This window comes from Streptopelia decaocto (assembly GCF_964273445.1).
Source record: "Streptopelia decaocto genome assembly, chromosome: 3".
Taxonomy (NCBI): Eukaryota; Metazoa; Chordata; class Aves; order Columbiformes; family Columbidae; genus Streptopelia; species Streptopelia decaocto.
Genome location: NC_138656.1, coordinates 28518336 through 28544327, shown reverse-complemented (window position 1 = coordinate 28544327; position 25992 = coordinate 28518336). Strand labels below are relative to the sequence as shown.

At 37.6% G+C, this 25992-nt stretch overlaps 1 protein-coding gene across 1 annotated transcript in view; it reads right to left on the bottom strand.

The window, feature by feature from the left end:
- CAMKMT (calmodulin-lysine N-methyltransferase) overlaps positions 1-25992 on the bottom strand; it is a 216509-nt gene that overhangs the window by 189742 nt on the left and 775 nt on the right. The window contains exons 2-3 of the mRNA XM_082047746.1: positions 20544-20707; positions 8763-8827 (exon numbers count right to left, since the gene is read on the bottom strand). Of these exons, the coding sequence (XP_081903872.1) occupies positions 8763-8827; positions 20544-20707 (229 nt within the window). The remainder of the gene's footprint in view (positions 1-8762; positions 8828-20543; positions 20708-25992) is intronic.

Below are 25992 nucleotides of genomic sequence, written 5' to 3'. Positions count from 1 at the left end.
AAAATACAATATTTGCATTACAGGCAGTAAAATACAAAATCACCTGGTTTATTTAGCGTTATGAAGGTCTCAACTGGACTATTGTCCCCAGTTTTGACAAACACTCTTCAAGAAAGATAGAAACCAAACGTATAGAGTCTAAAGAAAAGTCAGAATCTAGCAAAAGGTATAGCTTAAGAAGAAATTATAGATTTGGCTTGCTCAACATGTGGAAAATAATATATAGGCAAGGACATGTGATGACTTCAAATACCTAAAAAGTTATTATGAAAGAAAATTTCATTTTTGCCAATGAGCAAGACAATAAAAGTTTAAGCTTTAGTAAAAAAGACTACCATTAGATATCAGGAGATATTTTCTATTTCTATATCTAAGTATGTCACTTAAGTCTTTTGCAGGTGGGCTGCGGTCTCAATTTAAAACCACAGGACTGCGCCTCCAGTAATTAGTACAAACATGCAGTTGCACACATGTTCCTCATGCATTTTCCATTTACTGAACCACTTGTATAGGAGGCTCTCTTAATCCATCAGGTTTACCAAAAATTATCTCTTTAAATTTCTGGAGTAATGCCTTGACTATTTTTTTCCATGTTATTGAAAATATTTTGAAAAATTATTAAAACACACAGGATTTTATTCAACTGTACTGAGACTCAATAAGAGTATTTAATTTGTCAAGTGAAGTACATTAATAATAGCTCTACATTGGATTTTCATCTGGTCACTGATACGTAGATTAATTTTCATCATATTTTTCAGTCAGAACTATCATCAGATAAAAAAATTTCAAATGGATATATTATTCAGCAAAGGTTTCAAATTATCACTTCCAGAAATATTTTACTCAAAATACTTTTGTTCGATGCAATTCTGTGAATTAAGTTGAAACCTTTCACCCCAACATTTTAAAAAGACAACGAGTTCACCCATTTGAACATGGTTTTTAAAATTAAATACCGTGCAACTTTTAAAAAGATCTCTAAAAAGACTTGAAACAGAACTAAAATAACTTGCAAGTTATGCCTAACATTTGTATGGAGAAAACGAAGAACAGGGACTGCCCCAGCTACCTCCACAGTACAGCCACTCATGGACCATATTACAATACAGATAAATGCCTTATCTGACATGTAAATTCGATCCCATCAGCAACTTGGCACGGTAGCAAACAGAAGTTAGTTAGCTACTCAAGGATATACTCCAAGCATGGCATTTCTTGAGCATTCTTTGCACCTCATGTCTGGGCTTTTGTGGAGAGCAATGTTGAAAGCACAGCTAGAACATGGCGAGTAAAGGGAATGGTGAAAACGAGATGAACAATTACAAAGAAACATGCAAGTTCCACCCAAACTGCAACAACCTAGTTCACATGAAGCTAAATACAACTAATTTGAAACTATTTATTCCAATTATGCTCAAATTTGAAATCTTTTAAGAGAGAACTCCACAATGCATTAAAAGACTAAGCTTAATCAATAGCATAGCACATCTTAAAGGGATGCTTACCACTGTTATCTTACTCTATCTCTATTAAAAAGGTGATTCAGAGAAGTTATCTAATGTGAAACCCATTAATTAATTAAAATAATTCAGTCTTTTCCTTCCACCAATCTAATTTAAGGTGTTACAACCTACCTTCAAAGTCTTTCAATTATTTTAAACAAAAGGTCCAACTTCTCATGATAATCCATTTAGAATACACAGAATACTTCCAAAAATGCTTCAGATTATGGAAGGTCAACACCAGTGCATAAAGTCATACTAGCACAAGTAGTCCACTTAGAAACACGCTTATACCAGCAATTTCTATAAAGGTTAAGACAGCAGATCTGATGCAAAAACCCAGCTCATCAGAGTGCCAAGGTACAAAACACTGCTCAACAACACAGAAAAGTAACTGCAGTTGCTCTAATAGATTCATATATTTTTACCAAAAGGTTTTCATTGGAATATCCTGAACAGGCAAAGCAATTATTACAAAAACTTCAAACTGACTAAGGAAGAAAAAGGGTCCAGAGAAGAGCTCAGCTGGGCTTCTTCACCTCCCACTTCCCTGAGCTGGTGCCATGTTTGAAAGTATAGGCACAGGGTCAGGTTATGTTGGAATATGTAGCAGGAAAAAAATACTTTAGAGGACACAGATCCCTGATCACAGTTATGATTATTTTTTCACATATAGGCTCTTGATGAATAGAAGATTTTAGTGAGTGGGGAAAAGCAGGAGGTTGCAGGACAGTACTTAAAACAAAGCAAACACTGACATTCCATCAGAGAAGAGTTTCATAAAAACAACTCTGGTAGCAAGAGTAATTTAAAAGGTACCTGCTTCTCCCCATATACTTATTTTCTGCTCCATTCTGTAAGCTTTATGCCAGTTATGTCAATGTGACTGCTTGGGATGATGCTGTAAACTGAATCAGTGAAGTGAATTGAATGGGGGAGGGGAGGGAGGAAACAGCTGTTTTTTCTTAACCCTCATCACGAAATGTTTCATTTAAAAGGAAGCTGCATAGTGAATAGTAAATTGTAGGTATCATAAATATGATATTTCATTCAAAACGACATGTATCGTTGCTATCCAAATGCTCTTCCAGTCAATTTATTTTTTGTTGAGGACTTTTTCAAGAGGGTGTGGGGTTCTGACACGGTAAACAATTTCAAGCTGCCACACCGGTGGAATGAGAGAAGGCTCAGAAGACGACGAGTGGCAGTTTCTTCAGGTGAGAACACCCACTGATGCACAGAGAGGCAGGATGCATATTGAAGCTGGTACACTTCTCACCGCAGAAAACAAGACATTCCCTCTAAAAAATGGGAGGAAACTTCCACAGCAGCAACCAAAAAACACAGTCTGCTCCCTTGTTGACTCCAGGTAATGTCACACGAAATACAGGAGCACCTCTGCTGCCATAAAGGATGCCATCCCATGCTTTTCCCCAGGCAGCTTGAAGGCATCTGTCCTTCCAGGCACCACTAATCAGTAGCTGCCAATAACCCTCCATAGAGGAGCTCAGGTACCTTTGAGTCATGCAGAGTGAGCTCTGAAGAAACAAGCGGCTCTCTGAACACATACGTAATCATGTACCCCTCACCTTCCAGTTATTTGAGAGGAAGAGAGAAGGAAGAAAAGGTTCTTTGGTTTAAAGCAGAATTTTTTAAAAATAAACTTTAAAAAGGAGTTACAAAGCACAATTTTCAAATTAATGCAATCTGGAAAAAAAAAAAAAGTGAAAACTAAAAGGAGAAATTTTTTTTTTTTTTTTCTTTTAGGTGGACTTGAAATTTAAGAAACATCCTTCCCTTGTTTTCATTAAAAATCTTATATGAAGGGGCAAAAATATTTTCCAGTTTAGCTTGCTCGTTTTGGGGGGGAGAATACATTAAAAAAAGAAAAGCACAAAAACCTCCTATATAAATCCTGTTGCAGAGACTTCAATTTCTAAAAGTAAAATCAGCACAAACAAAAACTGTTCTAAAGATGGTGAGTAGGTGTTTCGTAACAGTAGCTATATCAAGACACTGTTTTCAGGAAACTGTGCAACATTTTCCAGCAATAAAACATTAAAAAAAAAAAAAATCAAGAAAACTACTGAATATGTAATGCTACTTATTCTGGATTTCACATAGATTATGTGTTTTCCTCTATAAACAGAGGCAACAGAATGTAAAGCTATCATATTTACAGCTGCTCCAAACTGAAAGCTTAGATCTTTGCAGGATCTACTTGCCTACAGGAGCAAAAACTTTGGAATATGTGCCTGGGTAGGCCTGTAACTGTAGCACCCTCTGCTGCTTTTTTAGTTCCAAAACATGTAATTGTACACTCAGCCAAGTAGGAAATAAAATGAGTATGTATTGAACATCTTGTTTCTTGAAAAAGTTATATTATTAACTAATGCTACGTGCACTTTACAAGAAAATGTTTTGCTATTGCTTATAGTATATTTGCAACTTTATACTACTTGAGCACTTTAGAATATCTAGTTTCTGTGTTAACGCGAGGTAGATACTAGGTGAAAACCCCCAAACATGCTGTATTTCACTCCTTAAAACTCTCCTTTACAAACACTGTAGCTTACTTAGACCAGTGGCCATTAGCAAAGAGGCTTATATTTTGGCCCTTTATTATTTCCCTTAATTTAAATGTATATATCATTTTAAATGATTACTGCAGGGATATAATTATACAAGCATTTCGGTCATAGCTGCATTCTCCCACTAGGAAGGCAGGGGAAGGTGACACTCTGAAAAGCTCATTCTTGCAGAATTTTCCTTGCTTTTTGGACAGTCTATTGCAGAAAAGATTTTTCTTCAGCAAGGATGAGCATGGCATGTGGCTCCTGGAGCCAGGTGATGCTGTCCCACAATGGCACCACTGAACCTTCTGCCTGGGATCCGTTGGTTCTTTTAAAAGACTATCTCAGGATCAGAGATGGTCTCAGGATGCACCATCTTTTTAACAGATGGCATACTGTTGTCTAAAATGAACAGACTGATGCTTTTCTTCACTCTAGCCCTCTTTTCCCTGTCTTTTGTTTATCCACAGAATTAAAGCTGAATGAAGTGCATTGACATTGCATCCTGTCTGTGTGAAGAATTCATTCAGTGTTTCCATATGGAAACTGTTCTCTCACACAGGGTGAACAGGAGAGAGGGAAAAAAAAAAAGAAAAGACATTTTTCTGGGAAGGGGAAAACCAATTGTAACTTGCAGTGTGAATTTTCATTCACAGTAGCAATCCTACAATAAAAATGCATCTTCGGAAATCTTTCTTAAAAAGACAGAATACAAGTGTAGATATCAAGTTTGAACACGACATTGTGCAGAGGCAATTTCCAGAGTTAACTCTTGGGACTCTGCAATGCACCATTTACAGCTACTGCAGCCGGCTCCACTTTTGTCCTGAAGTCTTACTGGTATAAGGCAGCACTTTTGGAAGCAGTCACAAGTATTCCTCAAAAAGCTGCTTATTGATATTTTATATAATGCTGCCAGCTAGTGGCACATCTTGTACTGAGTTGATATCTACCGGAAGTGTAAAAACACTGCTATTAGCTAAAGTCTGCTCTACCACTCTTCTTTTGATGGCGGATGGTGATGTGGCTGTTAAACACCATAAGTGGAAAGATCAAAAAGTTAAACAAAAAGACCAGAGAAATGCCCCCTGAAAGAGCTTGTTTTAAACAAAGGTATTAAGGAACTCTGCCAGAAGAAACAAAAAACTACCCCCAAAACCACACAAACCATGTTATTTGAAGCAAATCAGTATGTTTAACAAGGATGTCATTTGCAACATATTGTAGTTTTTACAAAATCTACTCTGTTTAATGCACAACTATTGCATAATCTAATGATCTCTAGCAAAACATTAAACTTCTTGATAAATACTCAGTATGGCAGCCAAAGTGAATACACAGAACACTAAAATATTTAACTTTTTTCTGATAACTCTGCCCAAATCATTTAAGTAATGTTCAGTGCCCAGTAAATAAAATCTGACTATGCAGCGTGTCCTAAAAAGAATATTGAAGTCTATAACTACTCAATGTCTCCCTTCACTCCTTCAGAGCATGCTAGTGTAGATGCATATATTCAATATTGGCTAGTTCTATTAGTATTAGGTATTAGAAGAAATAATCTCATACTGTTAAAGACCATTTTTTAAACGTTTGAGGTTTTTTCAGGGTAGACAATCATTTGATAATATGAAGTTCTTAAAGAACACCACAGGAATTGTAAAAAATAGTCAACCTAACTGTAGTTAACTTTGGGGGCAGAAGAAGGCAGGATTACTGCAGACCACTTCCACTGTGGGTTAACACAAAGAGAGCCAAGAAATCCACAGAAAAAGGTCAAAGAGCCAATTCAAATCAAGGGATAACAGTAGTGCACAAAATCAGTCAGGTGTGACCCAAATAGCACAGCTCAATAAACACATGGTTTGGGGAACTTTGCTATGATGGTGTGACAGACGCAGCTACTCTGGCTTGGACATTGGGGACATTTACAACATAAAGGTGGTGGCAAAAATGTGTGATCATTACGCTCCAAGCCCGTACTGCATGCTGCCAGAAGACAACTATTTTACAGTTACCCTAACAGAGTGTAATCTAAAGTGCTTAGTAAAATGGGTATAAATCAGTAATATGTACATCAGTACAGACAGACACAGACATTTACAAATGCAGAAGCAGTGAATGTGGAAATGACTTATCAAACACTGTGTCTAATAGAACGGCATGAACCCTCAAAGCAATCCTAAATGCAGAAGGACAAATGTGAATCTTGGTATAAACAGAGAAACAGTAAGAAGAACTACAAATGTCTCATTACTTCTGCGTTAGCACTGGTGTTGTGCCTATTAAAGTCTTGTTCTACCATCTTCAATCAATAAGAAAGTATCTGAAATACTGAAAAAAGGTTAACAGAAGAGCTGACAGCACATCTATCAATACGAAAGCATATGAAAACTTCAGCAGAGTAAATTATTTGCGTTAACAAGGAAATTTCTGTGGATTGATCACAATCTAAGTACTCAGACAAAGAATGAAGACTAAGAAATCATGTTACCATGTTTCACAGAGTAAGGTACACTGTCTTGATCCACTATAGGAAGCACTTTTAGACCAAAAAAAAAAAAAAAAAAAAAAAAAAAAAAATCTTTGTTTTTCAAGTTGTTATCTAATGAACTAATATAACAACACTTTTTCTGGATCCAAACCCCAGTTTGGATTTTTTTTCCTTTTTTTATTCCTATTTTTTTTCCTATTCTGAGAATACACAACACCAAATCTCTCTAAATTCCTCCCATAATTTAAGCAAAGCATTTTCTGCAGATAGTAAATATCTTAAATCTAAGTGTTTTTATCATCCAGCTCATGATACCTACATCTGTAGCTGATGTCAACCATAATTACAAATGTGGATTTTCTTTCTCAGCCTTAATATTATTAATTTGGATATTCATATATCCCTTAGATATAACTTTCATTCAGAAATCAGAGAACAAATTTCCCTTTGTCAACAGCTGGAGAACATATCCTGAAGTATTTTGTGGCTGGACCATACAACTATCTTTAATGTTCAGAACCAAATGAAAGCTAGCAAATTTTGAAAAGGAGAACACACAGTTTATGATTATTTTTTCCTTTCGAAGGCAAAAGTCTATTAAATAAATTGACCTTTTTGTTAATTAAAAAACAATGTTTATTGAAACATAGCTTTATAATACTAAGACTGGAGTTTTGAGATGAAATGTATATTTCAGAACAATTTCTATATAATTGTTTTGATAAGGAGGAAGAGATATGTGCATATTTCTTGAATATCTGGCAATCTTAGAATAAAGTTGGGGGTGTCTCTAACAGTTTGCTTGCTTGAAAACAAACAAACAAACCTCAAAAAAAAGGCAGAATAATCAAACAAGAATTATATGTCTATCTCTAAAAAATATATAACAGTAATTACTCATTACATCAAAAGTATTTAAACATTTTTGCTCAGCTTCTTTTCCATGATCTACCACAATTTTATAATTCAAGTCCATTAATAGCATAGATAATTTTATTAATAAGTATACTGAAGCAGAGCCATACTGGGTCAGACATTGAAGGTCCACTCACAGCTCATTTTGTCTCTCATTAATGCAGCCAGTAACTGATGCTCAGCAAGAGTGAAAGATCAGGACAAACATATCATCCTACCGGCCCATTAATTCTCCTGACACCCAGCACTTCCTAAACTGTAAGCAATGCCACCGTGATTTTTTCTTGCACCATTTTTTCCCCATTGCTTTTTGAATTCATGTCATGTCCTAGGAATTCAAAATATTCTGTGAGGAGGAATTTCACAACTTGACTGTGCTTTCTTTGTTTTTTCTATGGTATGAGTTTGCCCTGTCCAAGCCAGAAGTATCATAGTTTGCTTCTTATGTTCTTGCACTCTTGTTCCTCAGAGAGCCTGATAGAGTTAATTTTCTTCCTGGTAGCAGGTATAGTGCTGTGTTTAGATTTAGAATGAGAATAATGTTGATGACATAATGATGTTCTAGTCATTGCTAAGCAGTCAAGGACTTTTCATCTTCTCATAGTGTCCTGCCAGTGAGAAGGCAGAGAGTGCACAAGAAGTTGGGAGTGGACACAGCCGGGGCACCTGACCCCAACTGACCAAAGGGCTATTCCATACCATATGACGTAATGCTCAGTATATAAACATGGGGGAAGCTGGCTGGGGGATCCCTGCTCTGGGATGGGAATCAGTCAGCATGTGGTGAGCAATTGCATTGTGCATCATTTGTTTTGTATATTCTATTATTATTATTATACTATTATCTCTTCCTTTTCTATCCTATTAAACTGTCTTTATCTCAACTCACTCGTGGGTGAGAATGAGCGAGCAGCTGCGTGGTGCTTGGTTGCCGGCTGGAGTTAAACCATGACAATGGGCTAACCTAATTTTTTGTTCAACCCTGTTCAGCTGCTCTAATGTTTCCACCACAGTCACAGAACCAAAAATAATTTGCACCAGGATGACTTAAGAGTGCATGCACACAAACGACTGTGCCACATAGAAGAGTGTAACACATAAAACACTGTGGTGGGTAGATCAACACTATGGTGGGTAGATCTGTATCTCTGACCACAGTAATGGTGTTTCTCAGCTAAATGAAATGGTTATTGAGGGCTCATACAGAAATATTTTATATTGATACAATCAGATTTCTATCAACATAGCACTGTATTTAAATGAGCAATGACTTACAGACATTCCCTGTGTTGTCAAAACTTGTAAGAACATCTTTAACATCTAATGGTCCATTGTTAAATCTGGAAGAAAACATACATAGTGACTTTACCAACACATAGACAATAAAATAAATCCTCAAAACATCTTCCCTCTTCAGAAAAGAGAGTCATTGCACATTTTAACTTTTCACAAATCCCTTTCACAGACAAGTAGCAAACAGGTACCACTGTAGCCACCAGTGGGAAAACAAGGTGACAATCACTAGTTTTCAAAGGTCCATCACTGAAATCTATGAACCAGGAACATGTTTCTTTGAAACTAATACTTCATCAAAATGAAAACATTTCCAAAGAGCAATCATTTTTGTTTAGTTGTAAAGGTCACATATAGAAAGGAAGAATTTTGGTAAAGTGACTTCTTTGAAGAGGAAAAACAAAAGACTATTTTTGAACAGCAGCTGTACACACATTCCTATTTTCTCCCACAAAATCAAGAACACTTCATTTAATTAATGTGAACAATGAAACTGATTACTATGTTCAGTGAACTGCATTTTCTTTGGTTTTACATTTGCATAACCCAAGTGAAATAAACATTCAAAACTGGGGATAATTAATTAATTGACTTCCACATATCAACTGCAAATTTTAGAAAATGGTGAGCAAAACAGCAACAAAAAGAATATGCACCGAAGTTGAATAAAAATTTGCCTAAGAAGCTTTCTCTAAATGTTATAGATGTCAGGCTAGCTGGATTCACACAGGCAGAAAAGTCAACTAATTTTTTAAACTATTTTTAACTATTCCCAGCTAATCCAGGCTCCAAATGAACAAGACAAAAAAACATCTTACATTTTACAACAATCAGATCACATAGCTGTTTCACAAATGTAGTTTAAAAAAAAAAAAATATCTATAAAGAATTCAGCAAGGCAGTAAAATAAAAAATACAGTCTTTTAACAACATTTCAACTGTAGCTCTTAGGGTTGTTTGGGAACATGCTAATTTGAAACACTGAAAAAATTCAAGAAATACGACAAATGTAGCACATGCAAAATTAGTTCTCATTCTCTCAACTTTGCTTTCCAGAAGGACGAGTGTTGTAAGAATGGAAAAAACAAACAAACAAAAACAAACAAACAAACAAAAACAAAAAAATCCACAACCTATTTCCAAATATGCTATTTAGAACTTCTGATAAGCATAAGCATTAAAGAAACATTTACATGTTAAAATTTAAGAAGTGCCAAACAGCAACTAGACTAATGCTTAAAAAAAACCCCAAAAAATTAAAATCAAATGGAAATCAAATTCACAAACTGAAATGAAGTCATAAAGAGGGTCAATGAAAGATGTTACAAAAGATTCAAGTGGACATTACAGCTCTTCCCCGAGCTACATAAAAACAAACCAAAAATACATTCCCTAGCTGCAGTGGAAGCCTACAAGAATTCTGATGGATCATGTGGACTTAAAATGCACTTTCTTCTTTTTTTTCAGCGAGTTTGTTCTCAATCAGATTTGACAAATGATGCAACAGAATTAGTTCACGGGAAGTGACCAGAAAGTGGGCAGGACCAGTAGTTCTGCCAACAACAGAGCTGCCCTTTAAACTGTCCCCTGCTGACTCCTTAGCATCCTACAAACTCCACAACCGTGCATATGTGTGGCACTGTTAGGGTCTCTTAGACAGCTGGGAACATCTCATCTTCTAAATGAATGTAAGATAGGAGGGGAGATGCTGAGACAGTGAAGAAATATTTTAATCTTTGTTGGCATGTAGATTAGTCCAAGGATAACATGTTTTGGTTTGTTTTTTTAATCCGTTCAATTTCTTTATGTAGATAGTCCATATATAAAGGAGATTTATCATGCGAATTTCCAAGCGAAGCAAACAAAAGGCGAGGATGAACAATTTAGCAACCTAGTATCTGTAGTTCAACAGAATGCTATGAAGAAAGCAAAACAGAATTAAGTGGAGTGTCCTGCTCTAGAGAAGAATACAATTTATGTACTTCAGGGTCAAAAGGTAGACAAGGAAAAAAAAAAAAAGAGAGAGAGAAAAACGATACTATCATAGCACTGGCCTTAACATTATCACTAAACCAAATTTCAAGCTGTTTCCAAAATATTGGTTTATACCTGGAGATGAGAGGTAGACAGCTCCAAGTACACCAGCCTGAAGAATAAGCTAAGATTCTGCAGCAGATGCATGCCACACACTTATCGGTTTTGAGGCTGTCCTGAAATTTTGGTGATGTTTTATTTAACTCAGTGAATGTTCTTCATCTACACTATTGGTTTTGGTACACTTGGTTTTCATTATGGATCAGATTATAAAAGGATCTGATTATAAAACATTCTTTCCACAATTAAAATAAACACATGCAAATTTCAAACATATTCTTACATTTATTATTCAGCAGCCAAAGGCATGTGGTGTCCGTGTACAAACAGAACACACCCCAACACTTGCCCTCGTGGCCAGCAGAGGCATTTCGCACCCTTTTCTGGTTGCCTGCAGCATTCAAAGTATCTTCCTCTGTCTCAGCAATCTCCATCTTGCTTTCACAAATATTGTTCATGGCAAGCACATAAGTGAGCCATAATTCAATTATGAGAAGCATCCAGTCTTTCTGTGAGCGACTTCCCCCTTCTCCTCAAGTCTTCCAGATGCCCACTCCATACTCATCATGAAACAGGACAACGTTTAACAGCTGCTTCCTTTAGTCTGATCAGCTTGTGAAACCTCCACTGAACATAGGCAGGGACCAAGCTCAGTGTCCTGGAATGAGAGGAGTAGCCAGTATCTCAACAGCAATCCGGACAGTGAAGCCGCTCTCATTTACCCCAAAAATCACATCTTGGGTCTTAGCTATATTACTATTATGGACTATTATAAGACTACTCCACATTAGCAACAGTGGATCTTCTAAGGTCAATTAACATGACAGAAAAATACCTGTTGTTGCTGATAAAGGCTAAAGAAGAGATACTTAAATTCCACTGGTAACCACTTAAGAGTTAGGGAAACCAAACAGAGAAGAATTGAGCAAGTTTTAAGACTGAGGAATACAACATTCCAACAGCTGATCTACTTGTCAGAGCCAGAGCTCAGGGAGAAACACTTCCAAACATCAATAGCCACGTTTCTCCATTTGGAGGACTGCATTTGTAGAGTCCGCAGACAAACTCTGCATCAGCTACTCCACAACCCTTTTCCCTCACAGGTCTGACTTGCAGACTAGAAATTACATCCAGCTGTAAATACAAGTATTCTCTAGCCCCAAATTCTGACATAAATTTAATGCTACTCAGTCCTGCACCCAAAACCCACAGCTTCTAGTTTGGGATCCACTGCTCTGCATATACCCTTAGCAGTTCTGCAACATCTGCTGCTTCACAGTCCCATCAGTTGCTCCTCCGTGACCTTGCCCAGAGAAAACTGCCAATACACATCACATCTTCCTTCTGTGAATGCCTGTCACAATCACAGCTTTGCACAGGACACCTAACAAACTGCCCATAAAGAGTCTGTACGCGTTGTGCACTTGAATTATGAAAGTCACGGGAAAGAATCATAGAAGCTTGTGGTTAAATCCCAACCACAAAATCCCCATTAATTTCCACGGGCATATCAAAATACAGAAGGACATTAATATTTGGTGCTTTATAATATGTCATAAATGTTGTACAGCTCAAAGAACTTCAAAGAAGATCAAAAGTGTGATTGCTGAGATCAACAAAGTACTTCAAACAAGCATAGGTAAGCATCATGGAGAAAGTGAATTTCAGACTACATGGTTAGTCTGATCTACAGCATTCTTAAAATAAATCTTCAAGGTAAAACATGCAAAAATTTCTATGGCTGAGGTAGTGAGCTGAGTTAAAGAAGACAAATCTACAAATGTTCCACTATTTTAACTCATGTTTTTCCTGATATGAAGCAAAGCAATATTCCTTACTCTGGACTACGAATAAATCAAATTTTGATGTATAAATAAAGTCAGAGAAAGAGAGAGATATATTTAAAATATCTTAATGTTCCTTCCTCTCCAATTCACTGAATCACAGAATGTTTCGGGTTGGAAGGAACCTCTGGAGATCATCTTGTCCAACCCATCTGCTAAAGTAGGTTCACCCAGATCAGGTTGCACAGGAATGTGTCCAGGCAGGTCTTGAATGTCTCCAGAGAAGGAGACTCCACAACCTCTCTGGGCAGCCTGTTCCGGGGCTCTGGCACCCTCAAGGTAAACAAGTTTCTCCTTATATTCAGATGGAACTGCCTGTGGTTCAGTCTGTGCCCGTTGCCTCTTATCCTGTCATTGGGCACCACTGAAAGGAATCTGGTCCCATCCTCTTGACATCCACCCTTGAGATATTTATAAGCATTGATGAGATCCCCTCTCAGCCTTCTCTTCCCCAGGCTGAACAGACCCAGATCTCTCAGTCTCTCCTCATAAGAAAGGTGCTCTAGGTCCCTAATAATCTTCATAGCCCACCGCTGGACTCCCTCCAGTAATTCCTTGTACTTCTTAAACTGGGGAGCCCAGAACTGGATGCAATAGTCCAGATTAGGTCTCACCAGGGCAGAGCAGAGTGGGGAGGAATACTCTTCTTAATGCACTCCAGGATACCATTGGCCTTCTTGGCCCCAAGAGCACATTGTTGTGGTCATGGTCAACCTGTTGTTGATCAGAACTCCAAAGTCCTTCTCTGCAGTGCTGCTTTCCAGCAGGTCTACCCCCAACCTGTACTGGTGCCTGGGGTTGTTCCTCCCCAGGTGCAGGACCCTACACTTGACCTTGTTAAACTGCATCAGGTTCTTCTCTGCCCAGTCCTCCAGCCTGTTCAGGTCTCACTGTATGGCAGCACAGCCTTCTGGTGTGTTAGCCCTTCCACCCAGTTTGGTATCATCAGCAAACTTGCTGGGGGTGCACTCAGTCTCTTCATCCAGGTCTGGACCTACCACTGACCCCTGGGAAACTCCACTAACTACAGGCCTCTAACCAGACTCTGCACCATTGATCACAACCCTCTAAGCTCTGCCATCCAGCCAGTTCATGATCCATCTCACAGTGCATTCATTCAGCCCACACTTTCTGAGCTTGCCTATGAGGAGGTTGTGAGGGATTGAGTCAAAAGCCTTGCTGAAATCAAGGTAGACAATGTTCACTGCTCTTCCCTTATCTATCCAGCCAGTCATACCATCATAGGCAGCTATCAGGTTGGTCAAATGTGATTTCCTTTTGGTGAACCCATGCTGACTACTCCTAATAACCTTCTTTTCCACCACATGCTTAGAGATGACAGCCAGAATGAGATGTTCCATCACCTTTCCAGGGTTGGACATGAGGTTGACTGGCCTGCAGTTACCTGGGTCATCCTTCTTGCCCTTTTTGAAGACTGGAGTGACACTGGCTTTCTTCAAGTACTCAGAGACCCTTTGTGTTCTCCAAGACCTTTCAAAGACGATGAAAAGTGGCTTAGCAATAACATCTGCCAACTGTCTCAGCACTCATGGGTGCATCCCATCAGGGCCCATGGATTTGTGGATGTCCAGTTTGTGTAAATGATCCCTAACCTGATCTTCCTTAACCAAGGGAGAGTCTTCCTTTTGGCAGAATTTCTCTCCTATCTCTAGGGCCTGAGACACCTGAGGGCCAGTTTTAGCAGTAAAGACGGAAGCGAAGAAGGCATTCAGTAACTCTGCCTTCTCTGTATCATCACTCACCAGGGCATCCTCCTCATTCAGCAGCAGACCTACATGTTCCCTGACCTTCCTTTTGCTGCTGATGTATATCAAGAAGCCCTTCTTGTTGTCCTTGACATCTCTGGCCAGATTTGCTTCCAAGTGGAGCTTGGCCTTCCTCACCGCATCCCTGCATACTCTAACAGCCTCCTTGTATTCCTCCCAGGTGGTCTGTCCCTTTTTCCACATTACGTAAACATCCCTCTTCCACCTGAGTTTTGACTGGAGTTCCTTACTCATCCATGCTAGCCTCTTACTCCCTTTACTTGATTTCTTCCTCATAGGGACACATCGGTCTTGAGCTTGAAGGATGTGATGTTTGAATATTAGCCATCTCTCTTGGACACCCCTACCTTCTAGAGCCCTATTTCACAGGATTCTTCCAAGCAGGACCTTGAAAAGGCCAAACTTCACCCTGCTGAAGTCCATGGTTTTAGTCCTACTTATTGTCCTGCTTCCTTCACACAAGATCCTGAACTCTACCATCTCATGGTCGCTGCAGCTCAGGCTTCCCCCAAACACGACATCTTCAACCAGTTCTTCTTGGTTGGTTAGGACAAGGTCCAGCAGCATGCCTCTCCTTGTTCACTCCTCCACCATCTGTGTCAACAAGTTGTCATCAACAATCTGTAGGAACTCCCTGGACTGTGCATGCTTAGCTGTTCAGGTAATACAAGTGGCAGACTTTTACATGTATTTATAAACAGCTGTAGACAGTAGAATAAAAATAATCTTTCAGTAGCTCCCTATTAAGGTATGCTCTTCACCAACAATAATGAAACAAAACTAAGTTCCTCCTCTTATACTATTCTTCAACTGAATGAGAAAAAAATAATACAAATAACTAAATGCATATACTAAACTTCAAAAAACTATAAAAACTAAGACAGACTATATTTCAACAGAATACTCTAAAGAAAAAAAGATAACAAAAGAAAAAGTCAACAACAAATACACATATTGGGCAATATGATGGAACAGTCTTAGTTTGATCAGTGAATAAAAGAAATATGTTGCCAAAATTCTTTTTATCTCTTTGTTCACTTCTCCTGTGGCCAAGCCTTCAGGCTGCTAAATCCACTGATTGTCTCTTAGCATGCAATAAATGGAAGAAAGCATGCTTATAATATCCACATAAATTGTCCATAAAGAGTAGTTAAATATTCCTTGAAATCTGCTTCCTTTTTTTTTTCTTATGTCTATCCCTAAAATAAAAATCAATTAAAACTTCAAAATGTTATTAACAGAAATATCCTACAGGAATAGCCAATTAAATTCACTCCTAAACCATCTTCTAACATGCTACTTGTCACAGGCAAATAACATGCCTCTCATTTCTATACCAAAGGTCTAGACTCATCTAATAAGTCCTTTCATATTTTTATCTAAAGGTTCATTCATATTCTGCATAAAGGCATGACATCTTGCAAAGAACACTTAACGCTCTTCACAAAGATTTAACCCGTCCTGTAAGCTGCTGACATTTTCTTTTAAGTTCTGCATTTTAGTATTTGAAGCATCAAATGACTGATCAATGGAAAATATTTTACCACAGAAATAACTTATTTCTTCTCTAATTGCTTAAAATGAGCCTACAATTCTAAAGTAAATCCATATCCTGAAATAGAAAATTTGAAGATATTGATTGTTCCTTTTTAAACTCTAATAAAAGAATAATTTTCCTGTCTAAAAGACAGACACCATCTTCACAGTGAGACACTGCGTCTTTATGATCTATAATAACTTCATTGCTAAAACTATTCATAACAAATTTAAATTTAAAAGCACTTTCCTGACTAAGAATAGGAGGATTTAGAAATGCAATATTAAATAAACATTTTTAAATGGCTCTACTATATATCTTCCTATCACCAAGAAAACATGTATGTAGAACATGCATAATTTTTTAACAGCTAAGTAAAATACCCCCAAAGTTAAAAATAACTTGAACAAAACTAAAAAATAAATATTAAGGTTTTATGAATAAAAACATATTTTTAATGGAGAAAATATACAGAAAGCCAGGTAATATCTGTAATGAAAGACACCTTTTTTCCACTTCAAGCTTACAAGAAATTTCACTAAAAATGAGGTTTATATTTTTCACCTACAGACTAGATAACTTCAGTTTACTGTATCCAAATTTGAATGTGAAAACTGCAGCAAGACTCCATCTTGGACTGAACATGTCCTCATCCTCCATGTTAGACTGCCATAAACATTCAACCTGATTCCCAGGTTGACTTCCTGTCACATCAGGGATTTATTTTTTGACAAACGTTAATTGCAAACAACACTAGAGAGCAATTTCGTCTACATAGCCACTCATTTCATACCATCACAGCAAGGATGTAGTGTGTAGGAGCATGAAATATGGTAAAAATCCAAATGAGATTAATCAAATGAGATTCTGAATTATAACACAAGAAATTTCATGTTGACACACCTTTCACTGCTAACAAAAATCACACTCAGACACTCACCCCAGAAATACTGTGAAGCAACTCAGTGCCTACACAAACACCAAGAGACCACTTTCCACCATGGATTGTGAATCTACATTTCATTAAACACACTAGAGATTACTATTTAACCAGAAGAGTTATGGAGATCTTTTAATATGAGTCAATGGTGTTGTCACTTCATGGATCTAGTCAAAATGACAGATAAATTCAGCTTAATTTTTTTAGGCAAAATTGCCTTACATTGGTGCTTCTGGCTTCCTACTTCAGAAGATTTGTTATTAAGAATGATTCTAAAAATAAACTAGTGACAGAAAAACATTTCCAAATGTCAATGCAACCTGAATTTGGCCAGAAAAAACAGCAGCTTATTAAAACAAGAAGTAGTTCAGAAAAGCATGCACATGACTGGTAGTTCCTACCAAAGCTTCTATTTGCCTAACAAACTGTCCCCCACATCCCTCTGGAGCAGTAATTCCAGCTAGGTCATAGCATATCTGAATATACAATTTGATCAGTTTTGATAGCCCTTGAACTGATACAGCTTGACCTTTATACTCTTTGCCAAAAGCCAGTAACAACCTTATGAACTTTCTTAAGCATTTAGTCTTGTCAAGATATTAGCTGACAATCCTTTTAACATCCAACATATGCAATGAGCTTTCTCAAGAAGATGTTAATGCATAAGGAAAATATATGTAGATGAAAATTCAAATGCACTTTTGTCAAGATTTTAGAGGGGCCATAGCAACAATATTTTCCTGACAAAAAGATATATAAAAAGGCTCTCCTACTCAAGCACACTGTTCTGGGTTTACTTGATTGATGTTATTGTTAATAATATGGTAATAATATGCTCTTGTTATCTTGTTAAAATTGCTTCTATTGATGAAAATTATTATAATTAATATTTTGGCAATGGGAGGAGAAAAATGAAGGGAAGACTGTCAGACATACAGAGTATCTTCAAGTTTCTAACACATGATCAATTCTCAAAGATCCAGGAATGCTTACTCCACGATCTCTTATAGATACACAAGTTTCAGCGAGAAGAACTGTTGCTCTGTTATGTATGTTAAACTGTTATGTTTACCCTCTTACATTACTGCTTCTGCAAAAACGGGGAAGAAACTTTATTTAATACAGACTTAAGGTAAAGCGGATTTTGTTGCAGGTATTTATACTCTGCCCCTGGCAGAATACACAGGTAGTTTTTTCTCCTTGCATTCTTCACCATCCTGTAATATTCTGAAATAATAAGCATATGCCATCTATTGCCACCGCTTCAATACAGAGAGAAAACATTTCAATATAGACATGTAAGTAAATTCTGATCATTATTCCTAAAACAATCACAGTATCACACAGTATCACAGTATGTTTGGGATTGGAAGGGACCTCAAAAGATCATCTAGTCCAATCCCCCTGCTGGAGCAGGAACGCTTAGGTGAGGTTGCACAGGAACATGTCCAGGCGGGTTTTGAATGTCTCCAGAGAAGGAGTGCTTACCATTTTTATAGATCACTTAATATCTTCTAGAAAGGAACAAAATACAAGAGGAAATCTTCCTACTCTCCTCAAACACAGTTTTTGAAACTCAATGTGAGCCTGCTCTAATACAGAAACTGTAATTTCTATTGGGTAAATTCAGAGAAACATAAAAGGTATAAACAAAATCTCCATACTTAGAATACTATATAACAATCGCCAATAACAAAATAATGCATGAACAAACATACTGGTTCACGGTTTACAGTTTGAGCTGTGTCCTATTACTAATGAAGATACTATTAGCTAAAAAAAAAAAAAAAAAAAAAAAAATTATGACATGGGAAGTGATGGAAACAGAAGTGTGCAAATACCAAATGTCAGAGCAAGATCAGGCTGACATTCCCTTGGCTTTTGTGATGCTGGCACAGGTGAACCCCAGCTCACCTCCTTCTTTAAAATTCCCACAACTAGTAAATCCAGTAAGTGACACCGTGTGTTGCAGACCATGGTAGTGAACTGAGGAGACTGAATGAAGAAGTTCAGGAGTGCAGTGTGAAGGACTGCAGACTTGCTCCGCCTAAATTCTACCTAAACAACCCACATTTCCCATTACCAGTGTGCTTCTGAAGAAATAAAACCAGGGAACAGAGACACTGCACAGGAGATGAGGTAAACTCTGAGGATCTGGATCAATCTGTAGCATTCTCTAGGAGTTCACAGGAAAAGTCCATAAAGAGAAGAAAAACTGTGCCTACTGCTATTACAAATTGGAAAAGTTTTCTTTTGAAGTCTTCCAGCATCACTAAGTATAAACTTGGAAAATGGAAAATGAAGGCTTTATAAAGCTCTAAACAATTTTGTATTTTACTTTTCACCCATCTGCAAATTTAAGGCAATCTGCATGAAGTGTTGTAGGGTTGGGTTTTTTGTTTGGTTGGTTTTGTTTTGTTGGTTTTCGCTGCTGTTTTCTTGTTGTTTTGTTTTATAACCTTTCAAAAATGTCACTTAATGATGGTCACTTCTTTGTGTTAGATCTCAGTTTCCAAGACTGACTTTAATTTAAAGGTCCTAGTTAAATAAAAATGAACTTTACAGTTTCAATGACTCAGGTTCTCCAGCATAGAGTCTACTGTGCACAGAATACAAAATCCTACACCCTCAGCAGGGCTAATTAGGGGCTGCAAAACAAGTATTGATTCAGAAATGCTTAAGTTACTGTTGCAATGATACCCGTTGAGGAAAAATCAAGTTATAGACATGTACAAAACTGAACAAGGAAAAGATAACCAAAGCAGGAAAAAAGGGGAGAAAGAGAAAAAAGAACAGTCAACCAACCAACTCAGAACAACACATAGCAATGAATGGGAGCTATAAACTTTTCTGTTTTGCTAAGGCTACTGAGAATTCATTAACACTCTTTCAAAGGGTTTGTGGGGGTTAGTTTTTGGCAGGTTTTGGTGTTGGTTTGAGTGTGGTTTTTTTGAGGTGGGGTGTTCTTCGGTTTTTGTTCTTTTTTTTTTCCTAATGCAGATATCTTCATGTGTTTTCACCTGTTCTAATACAAAACAGATTTCTTAATCAGACATAAACCATTTCTATAGGAAGTGGAATTTTCTTACTCTTTTGTTTTGGAAATTGGCTTCCAAATTATCATTTTTACAAGAACTATTAAGAAAAATGACTAATGATCACTACCAAAAAGCTTTTAAAACTTTATGAATAAAATAATGTCATTAATTTTTTTTAAGATTACCAGTGTTCACTTTTTTTTTTTTACATCCTATTTATGTCAGAAGAATGTCAAAACAGAAAGTTATTAAAAATATAAAATAAATGCTCCTATTTGCATGGTATTTTGATTCAAGCTCTGCCCCTTCAGTGAAATGCATTTAAAAAAAAACCAAAACCAAAACACAACACAAACACAACAGACAAGCTGCTTACTGTAACAAACAACTAAAAATAACACCTAACGGTTTATTTGTAAACTATGCCCTAGTTATACAAAACACTAGAAGAATTACTAATGAGTTTTATATTTGAGGCCTGTACAAGATCTTAGGAAGTACTTAAAACTTAAATGATAGTTACCTTAAGGACACACTATACTCAGGATAAAAGAGGCTTCTATACTGAACCCAGGTCCCAGTTTCTTCTGTATTATGGTCTTCTGTTGAAAAGAGATTGAACGATGTGAACCTTCTTACAGACACTTGTTGGAGATGCACATCTTTCAAGTGCTTTTTCTTCAGGACCTTTGAAATGAAGAACAAATTAAACATTACGACTTAAACAAACACAGGCTTATTTAACTGAAGAGGCAAGTCTGAAATCAACCACAATAGCTATGCTGTTAGCTAATACCTATGAATAACTAGACCAAGTATGTCAAGCCTGAGAAAAATAACAGTAATGTTGATGGTAGGGGTCAAGAGAGTGGGTTATGAAGTTATTATGTCTCATATATATTATACCTCAAGAACTGTAAAGCAAATGTACTGTGCTTATAAGTACACAAAGTTGCTTTAACTCCAGCTCCAGTGAACTCACACATGAATTAGAGAGGCAGACTGGGTTCTTCCCTATCTCCCATCAAAACATTCTGTGCTACTCACTGTCCCTATAGATTACAAAAATCTGAGTGATACGTGTTTGCCAGGTAGATGACATCCTAGCTCGTCAGCTGCTGCACACTTGCAGAACTGCTGCCAAACTTGCTGCCTGTTCCAGGCCCCAGACTTTCAGATGCCACAACTACATGGTCCCTCGCCAGGGTGCCCTGGAGGGACTGGTGCATTAGCCACCCTCTGCACCATCCCCAAAATACACTCGCAGCACCAAGCTCAACACTGAGAGACCGAAGGATTCATGGCAATGGCCATTTGCACATTGTGCAATAGCTACGTGATTAAAACATTTGTTTGGGAAAGCGAAAACATGGGCTCTCTGTCCTGCACAGTCCCCTGCACCCAACCGTGTCTTTGGGGAGTGAGGTACCAACTCCTCCGTGCAGGAGAACCTGGCACCTGGCCCATTTGAGCGGTATCGATGCACAGAGGACAAGCAGCATCTCCCTGCCAGACAAAAAGGTTTATTCTTTAGGTCAGTGATGTGGAAGGAGAGACGTCCTGGGTTTAGCTTCTTTCTGCGAACATTGAACAGAATACATAAATAATTGCCATTACACTTTTAAAATGAAGGTGTATAAGCAGTCCACAGTGATAAAAAAGGAGCAGAAAAACTCAGCCCTATAAACAGGCAGAGCTACAAGGTATAGTTCTACTTGAGTATGAGAGCAGCACAATTTAGATTTTTGCCAACCAGAGCTAAATGAGAAGCAGCTCTCCAGAATTATGAAACTTGGAATGGAAGCTTTGCATATGGGATGGGTACAACAAAATAAAGGGTCAGTCATTTTTTTGCTACACTCAACCTCTGTCAACTGCACTTTAACTAGAAATGCATCCAACAGCCTCACAATTTGGTGACATGACCTGTTATTTTGCAGAATAGTTAGAAATGCTACATATGTGAGCAGAATAATTGTATTTGCTAGGCTGTTAGATTGTAACAGCAGGTCTGATGCATCAGGCTTACTGCTTTTGGATCTGTTTTCATTGCCAGGTCTCAGCATACGAAAGGCACAAGTATTTTCATCAAAGTATTAAAAACAGCTGTGTCATGTCCACACTATTTCTTCTTCTTCGGTAACACATGGGAAAAATACATATATGAAGCAAATGACAAAAATAGTAAAACAGGAGAACCAAATACAAAACTAGCAGAATTAAAACCTTCATATAATAGTGGCATGCCTGGAAACAAAAGAGACCAGCTTGACAACTAAAGAAAACAATCCAGATGTAATTTTCAGAAAAACATGTTGTTTGGGGGCTTTTTTTTAAAGCAAAGGCAAGCCATTACTAAGAGGAAAAAAAAATCCAGCAGTGACAACACTTTTCTGTTTTCAGGTTTTTGTTCTACAGAGACACTTTCTAACCACTCTGTAAAATGCATTCTCTGGGTTAGCAGAAAATCTCATGAGCATTTCAGTATTCAATAAAACATTTCTCCCAAAGACTCCAACTAAAATAAAGCGGTCTAAAATGCAAAAATTACAACAGCAGGTCAAATATTTTAAAAACCTAAATATAACAGAGAAAACAGAGCACAAAGGAAGAATGTTACATTATTTATATCTAACTCTGTATTTTACCTAAGGATCAAAATATTTCTTCCCTTAAGTCAACTCCTAAAAGCATCACAATCGTGTTACAAGCTACAAAGACATGCTGCTGCTGCTGCCGCTATAGGATAACCCACTGACAAAAAACAGAAGGTGACAGACTTATTTAAACTCATAATAATGTTTTGAATATGTTGAAAGACAGTCTTCTCTATTTTCATGATGCCTTTCCAATGAAGGTGAAGCTCCCCAACTTCCTGCACACTGCCGTAATAAATGAACAAGTCCCAGGGACATATAAAACCAGTAGCTAATATCAAAGCAAGCTAAAGGCTTCTCAGCAGAATAGACAATTCTTGGTTTTAGTGATGGTAAAGGGAAAGAATGCTGGTGGGGAACAAATCACCAGACACCACTGTCCTTTGGCTGGGGCTGGTGGCCACTTTATTACTTCCTTCAGTAACTTTAAGCTAACTTTTTCTGCATATTTTTATTTTATACATTTCCAGAAGCTTTGTTTCACTCTCTTCCAGATCCTCTTTCGGTACTGAAAGGTCTTCTGCACAAGATCTTTACAGGTGTACGCAAGTGTTGGGCTTGTACAGTGATCATGCATACAAATATTACCTAAATAAATAATATATTAGGGTCTGTAATGAAAGATTCTATTCCAAAAATTACGTTCCTTAAAAGAAAAAAATTCTAAGAATGACAAAAAAACCCAAAACAAACACAAAAAACAATGCAAGTTCACACATTTACCTTGCAGTTTTCCCTCTCTCAAACTTGCATTTTCTTTTCTCTCTAACTTCACCTAGAAATATAGAATTCTAAGGCAATTCTTTCTTCATTAACACACAAGACTTTTAAATAAATAAATACATAAATAAATAAAAGCATAACCAAACTGTCTCCTGTTTTAGAAAGATTCTAGTAAAATATTACCACAGATCTGAATTGCAGGCCATTAGTATTTAATGACAATATTAGGACCACATTTAGGACTTCCCATAAAATCTAAAAGTGTTTGATCTCTCTTAAAACAAACAAACAAACACTCCCACAAACAAAAAAACCACCACCAACAACAAAAAACACACACACACACGGAGAAAGGGAGTAACCTGAAATTCCCTGTATTTCTTTGTTATATCTCATTGTGCATGGCTTAGTTGTCCTAAAAGCCAAATTCTGTAACAGATGATGGTCTACAAACCTCCACTAAGTTCTATGGCACTGATGGGAACACGATTATTTTGTACATGCAAGAAAGTTTCTACATGATCAGCTGCAGCATAATTTACAATTTCACCATCTCTAAATATCATCACTAGGGCTGTGCATTGTTTATTTTTACAAGTAGTTTATTTACTAAACTCTCTTTAATTCAACTGTAAACAATTTACAAACTCAAGGCTAAGAAAAACATGGAAAAAGATCTTCACCCTTCACACAGAGAAGCAAGAACAGAAGAAAAACTGGTTTTGAAGTTTTATGCTCAGAAAAATAAATAAATGGGTAAGTGTGTAGATGGATAAATAAATAAAAAGAAGCCACTGCCCGTTCCTCACTTCGGCTTTTATTTTTTCAGTTTTGGAAGCTGAAGCACATTTGCAGGTGAAAAGAAGAAACAGAGGATGGCAACAAGCAGGATAAATATATAAAGCTTACAGATGTCAGTAAAGCGTTCATTAAACTTTGTATAGGGAGCAAGTGTAGGTACAGGTAGTGACTTCGTTTATGCCTATTCCTTTAACTTCCCTGCTATAAGAATTACAGACTGGATAATGTCATCAATTGCATAGACTGGTAGAGCTCAAAACAGAGCTTTATAGTTAGCCTTAGCCTAACTTCAGTCAGGTATAAATGCACATGATGTATGACTTACCTGAGCATTTTGTTTTAAGCAAAAAAATATTTTCCTTGAATCTGACAAGCTAAGTTTAGAAATATTGCCAAACTTTAAACTCAGTACATACATAAAACACTCTATTGATAAAGAACACATAGCTAATTAAACAAACCCCTGGCTTTTTATGCTAGCTTCATAGGATACCTGATAAAAGGGCTTTTTTCTTAATTAAATCAGCAAGCACGCTCTCAAGCATCCTTTCCATAGCAAATCAATTTGTGTATGCATTGAATGAAAGCAAATTCAATATATAAACACACCAGAGAACTGATTTCCAGTAAGGCGTTATTATAAGCAGTATGAAAAACGTTTTTAAAAGCACTGTAAGAAACACTTGGACGTTGCTTCTTTAAAGATGGATATAAAGGAAGGTTGACACCTCTTCCCAATCCATAGATAGATCTGAGCATGACTGTAGTAAAAAGTGCAGAACTGATTTTTACGTCAGATGTACCAGTAAGATTAAATCGATCCTTGCTCATCGCACCATATAAAAATCAACAGAAGAGCTAAAAACATGGAAAAACCCAGGGAATCTGCAGAGGAAAAGGTCACAGGCACGTGTAGTTTTAGGAAGAAATGGAAGCCCTCTTCCCAAATACCTACATGCACTCCCACAAACCCCAATTTGATTGTTATGAAAAGTTATTTGTTATTTTAAGGGACAGGGATATGCCAGAGACAGTAAGTTGAAAACAAATAAAAGCTTGTATAGCCATAGAGCACAGCCTACATAGTCTGCTGGAATGGAAAACTACAGACAAACCTGCTATTCTTACCAATAACTTTGACATTTCCTGCTTTAGAATACAATGAAACAGAAGTTTGTCCTGTTGAACAGGACTGGGTAATTTACAAATCAAAAAACACACACAAAGAAAAGGTCAACATTAATCTCCCCACACCTCCTACTCTGTTACCCAAGCACAGCCCAGTGCCCCTGCCAGCCCCGCTGCCTTCTCACGGAGCATTCGCCATACCATCCATCTGCACAAAACTAAACATTTAAATTAAATATCACCTCCAACAACAACTAACGAAACTGATTCATGTTTTTAAGCCTTTACGCCTATGCTCATTTGCAGAGGAATCATTTCCACCCTTGCACCGCTCCTAAAGGGTCCAAAAAAGCATGGAAGGCGGGAGCTGGCAGGTGCTGCTCACCTGGAGCGCAGGTGTAGCCGCTCACTGCTGCTTCCTCCTCCTCATCCTCCCTCAGGCACAGCCCCCCCCCCCCCCATTCACCAGACCACCCCCCGTTGCGGGTGAAGCTCAGTTTCTGCTGCCCAGTAGGGGGTCTCCCCCCAGCTCCCCATGAAAGCCAGTTGGGGAGGGTATTGGGTAGCAGCTACGACAATCAACTCCAGCAGCACCGAGGAAAGGTGTCAAAGCACAGCCTGGCAATACCGAGCTGGTGCCCCCAGGCTGCGGGGTGCCGGGGG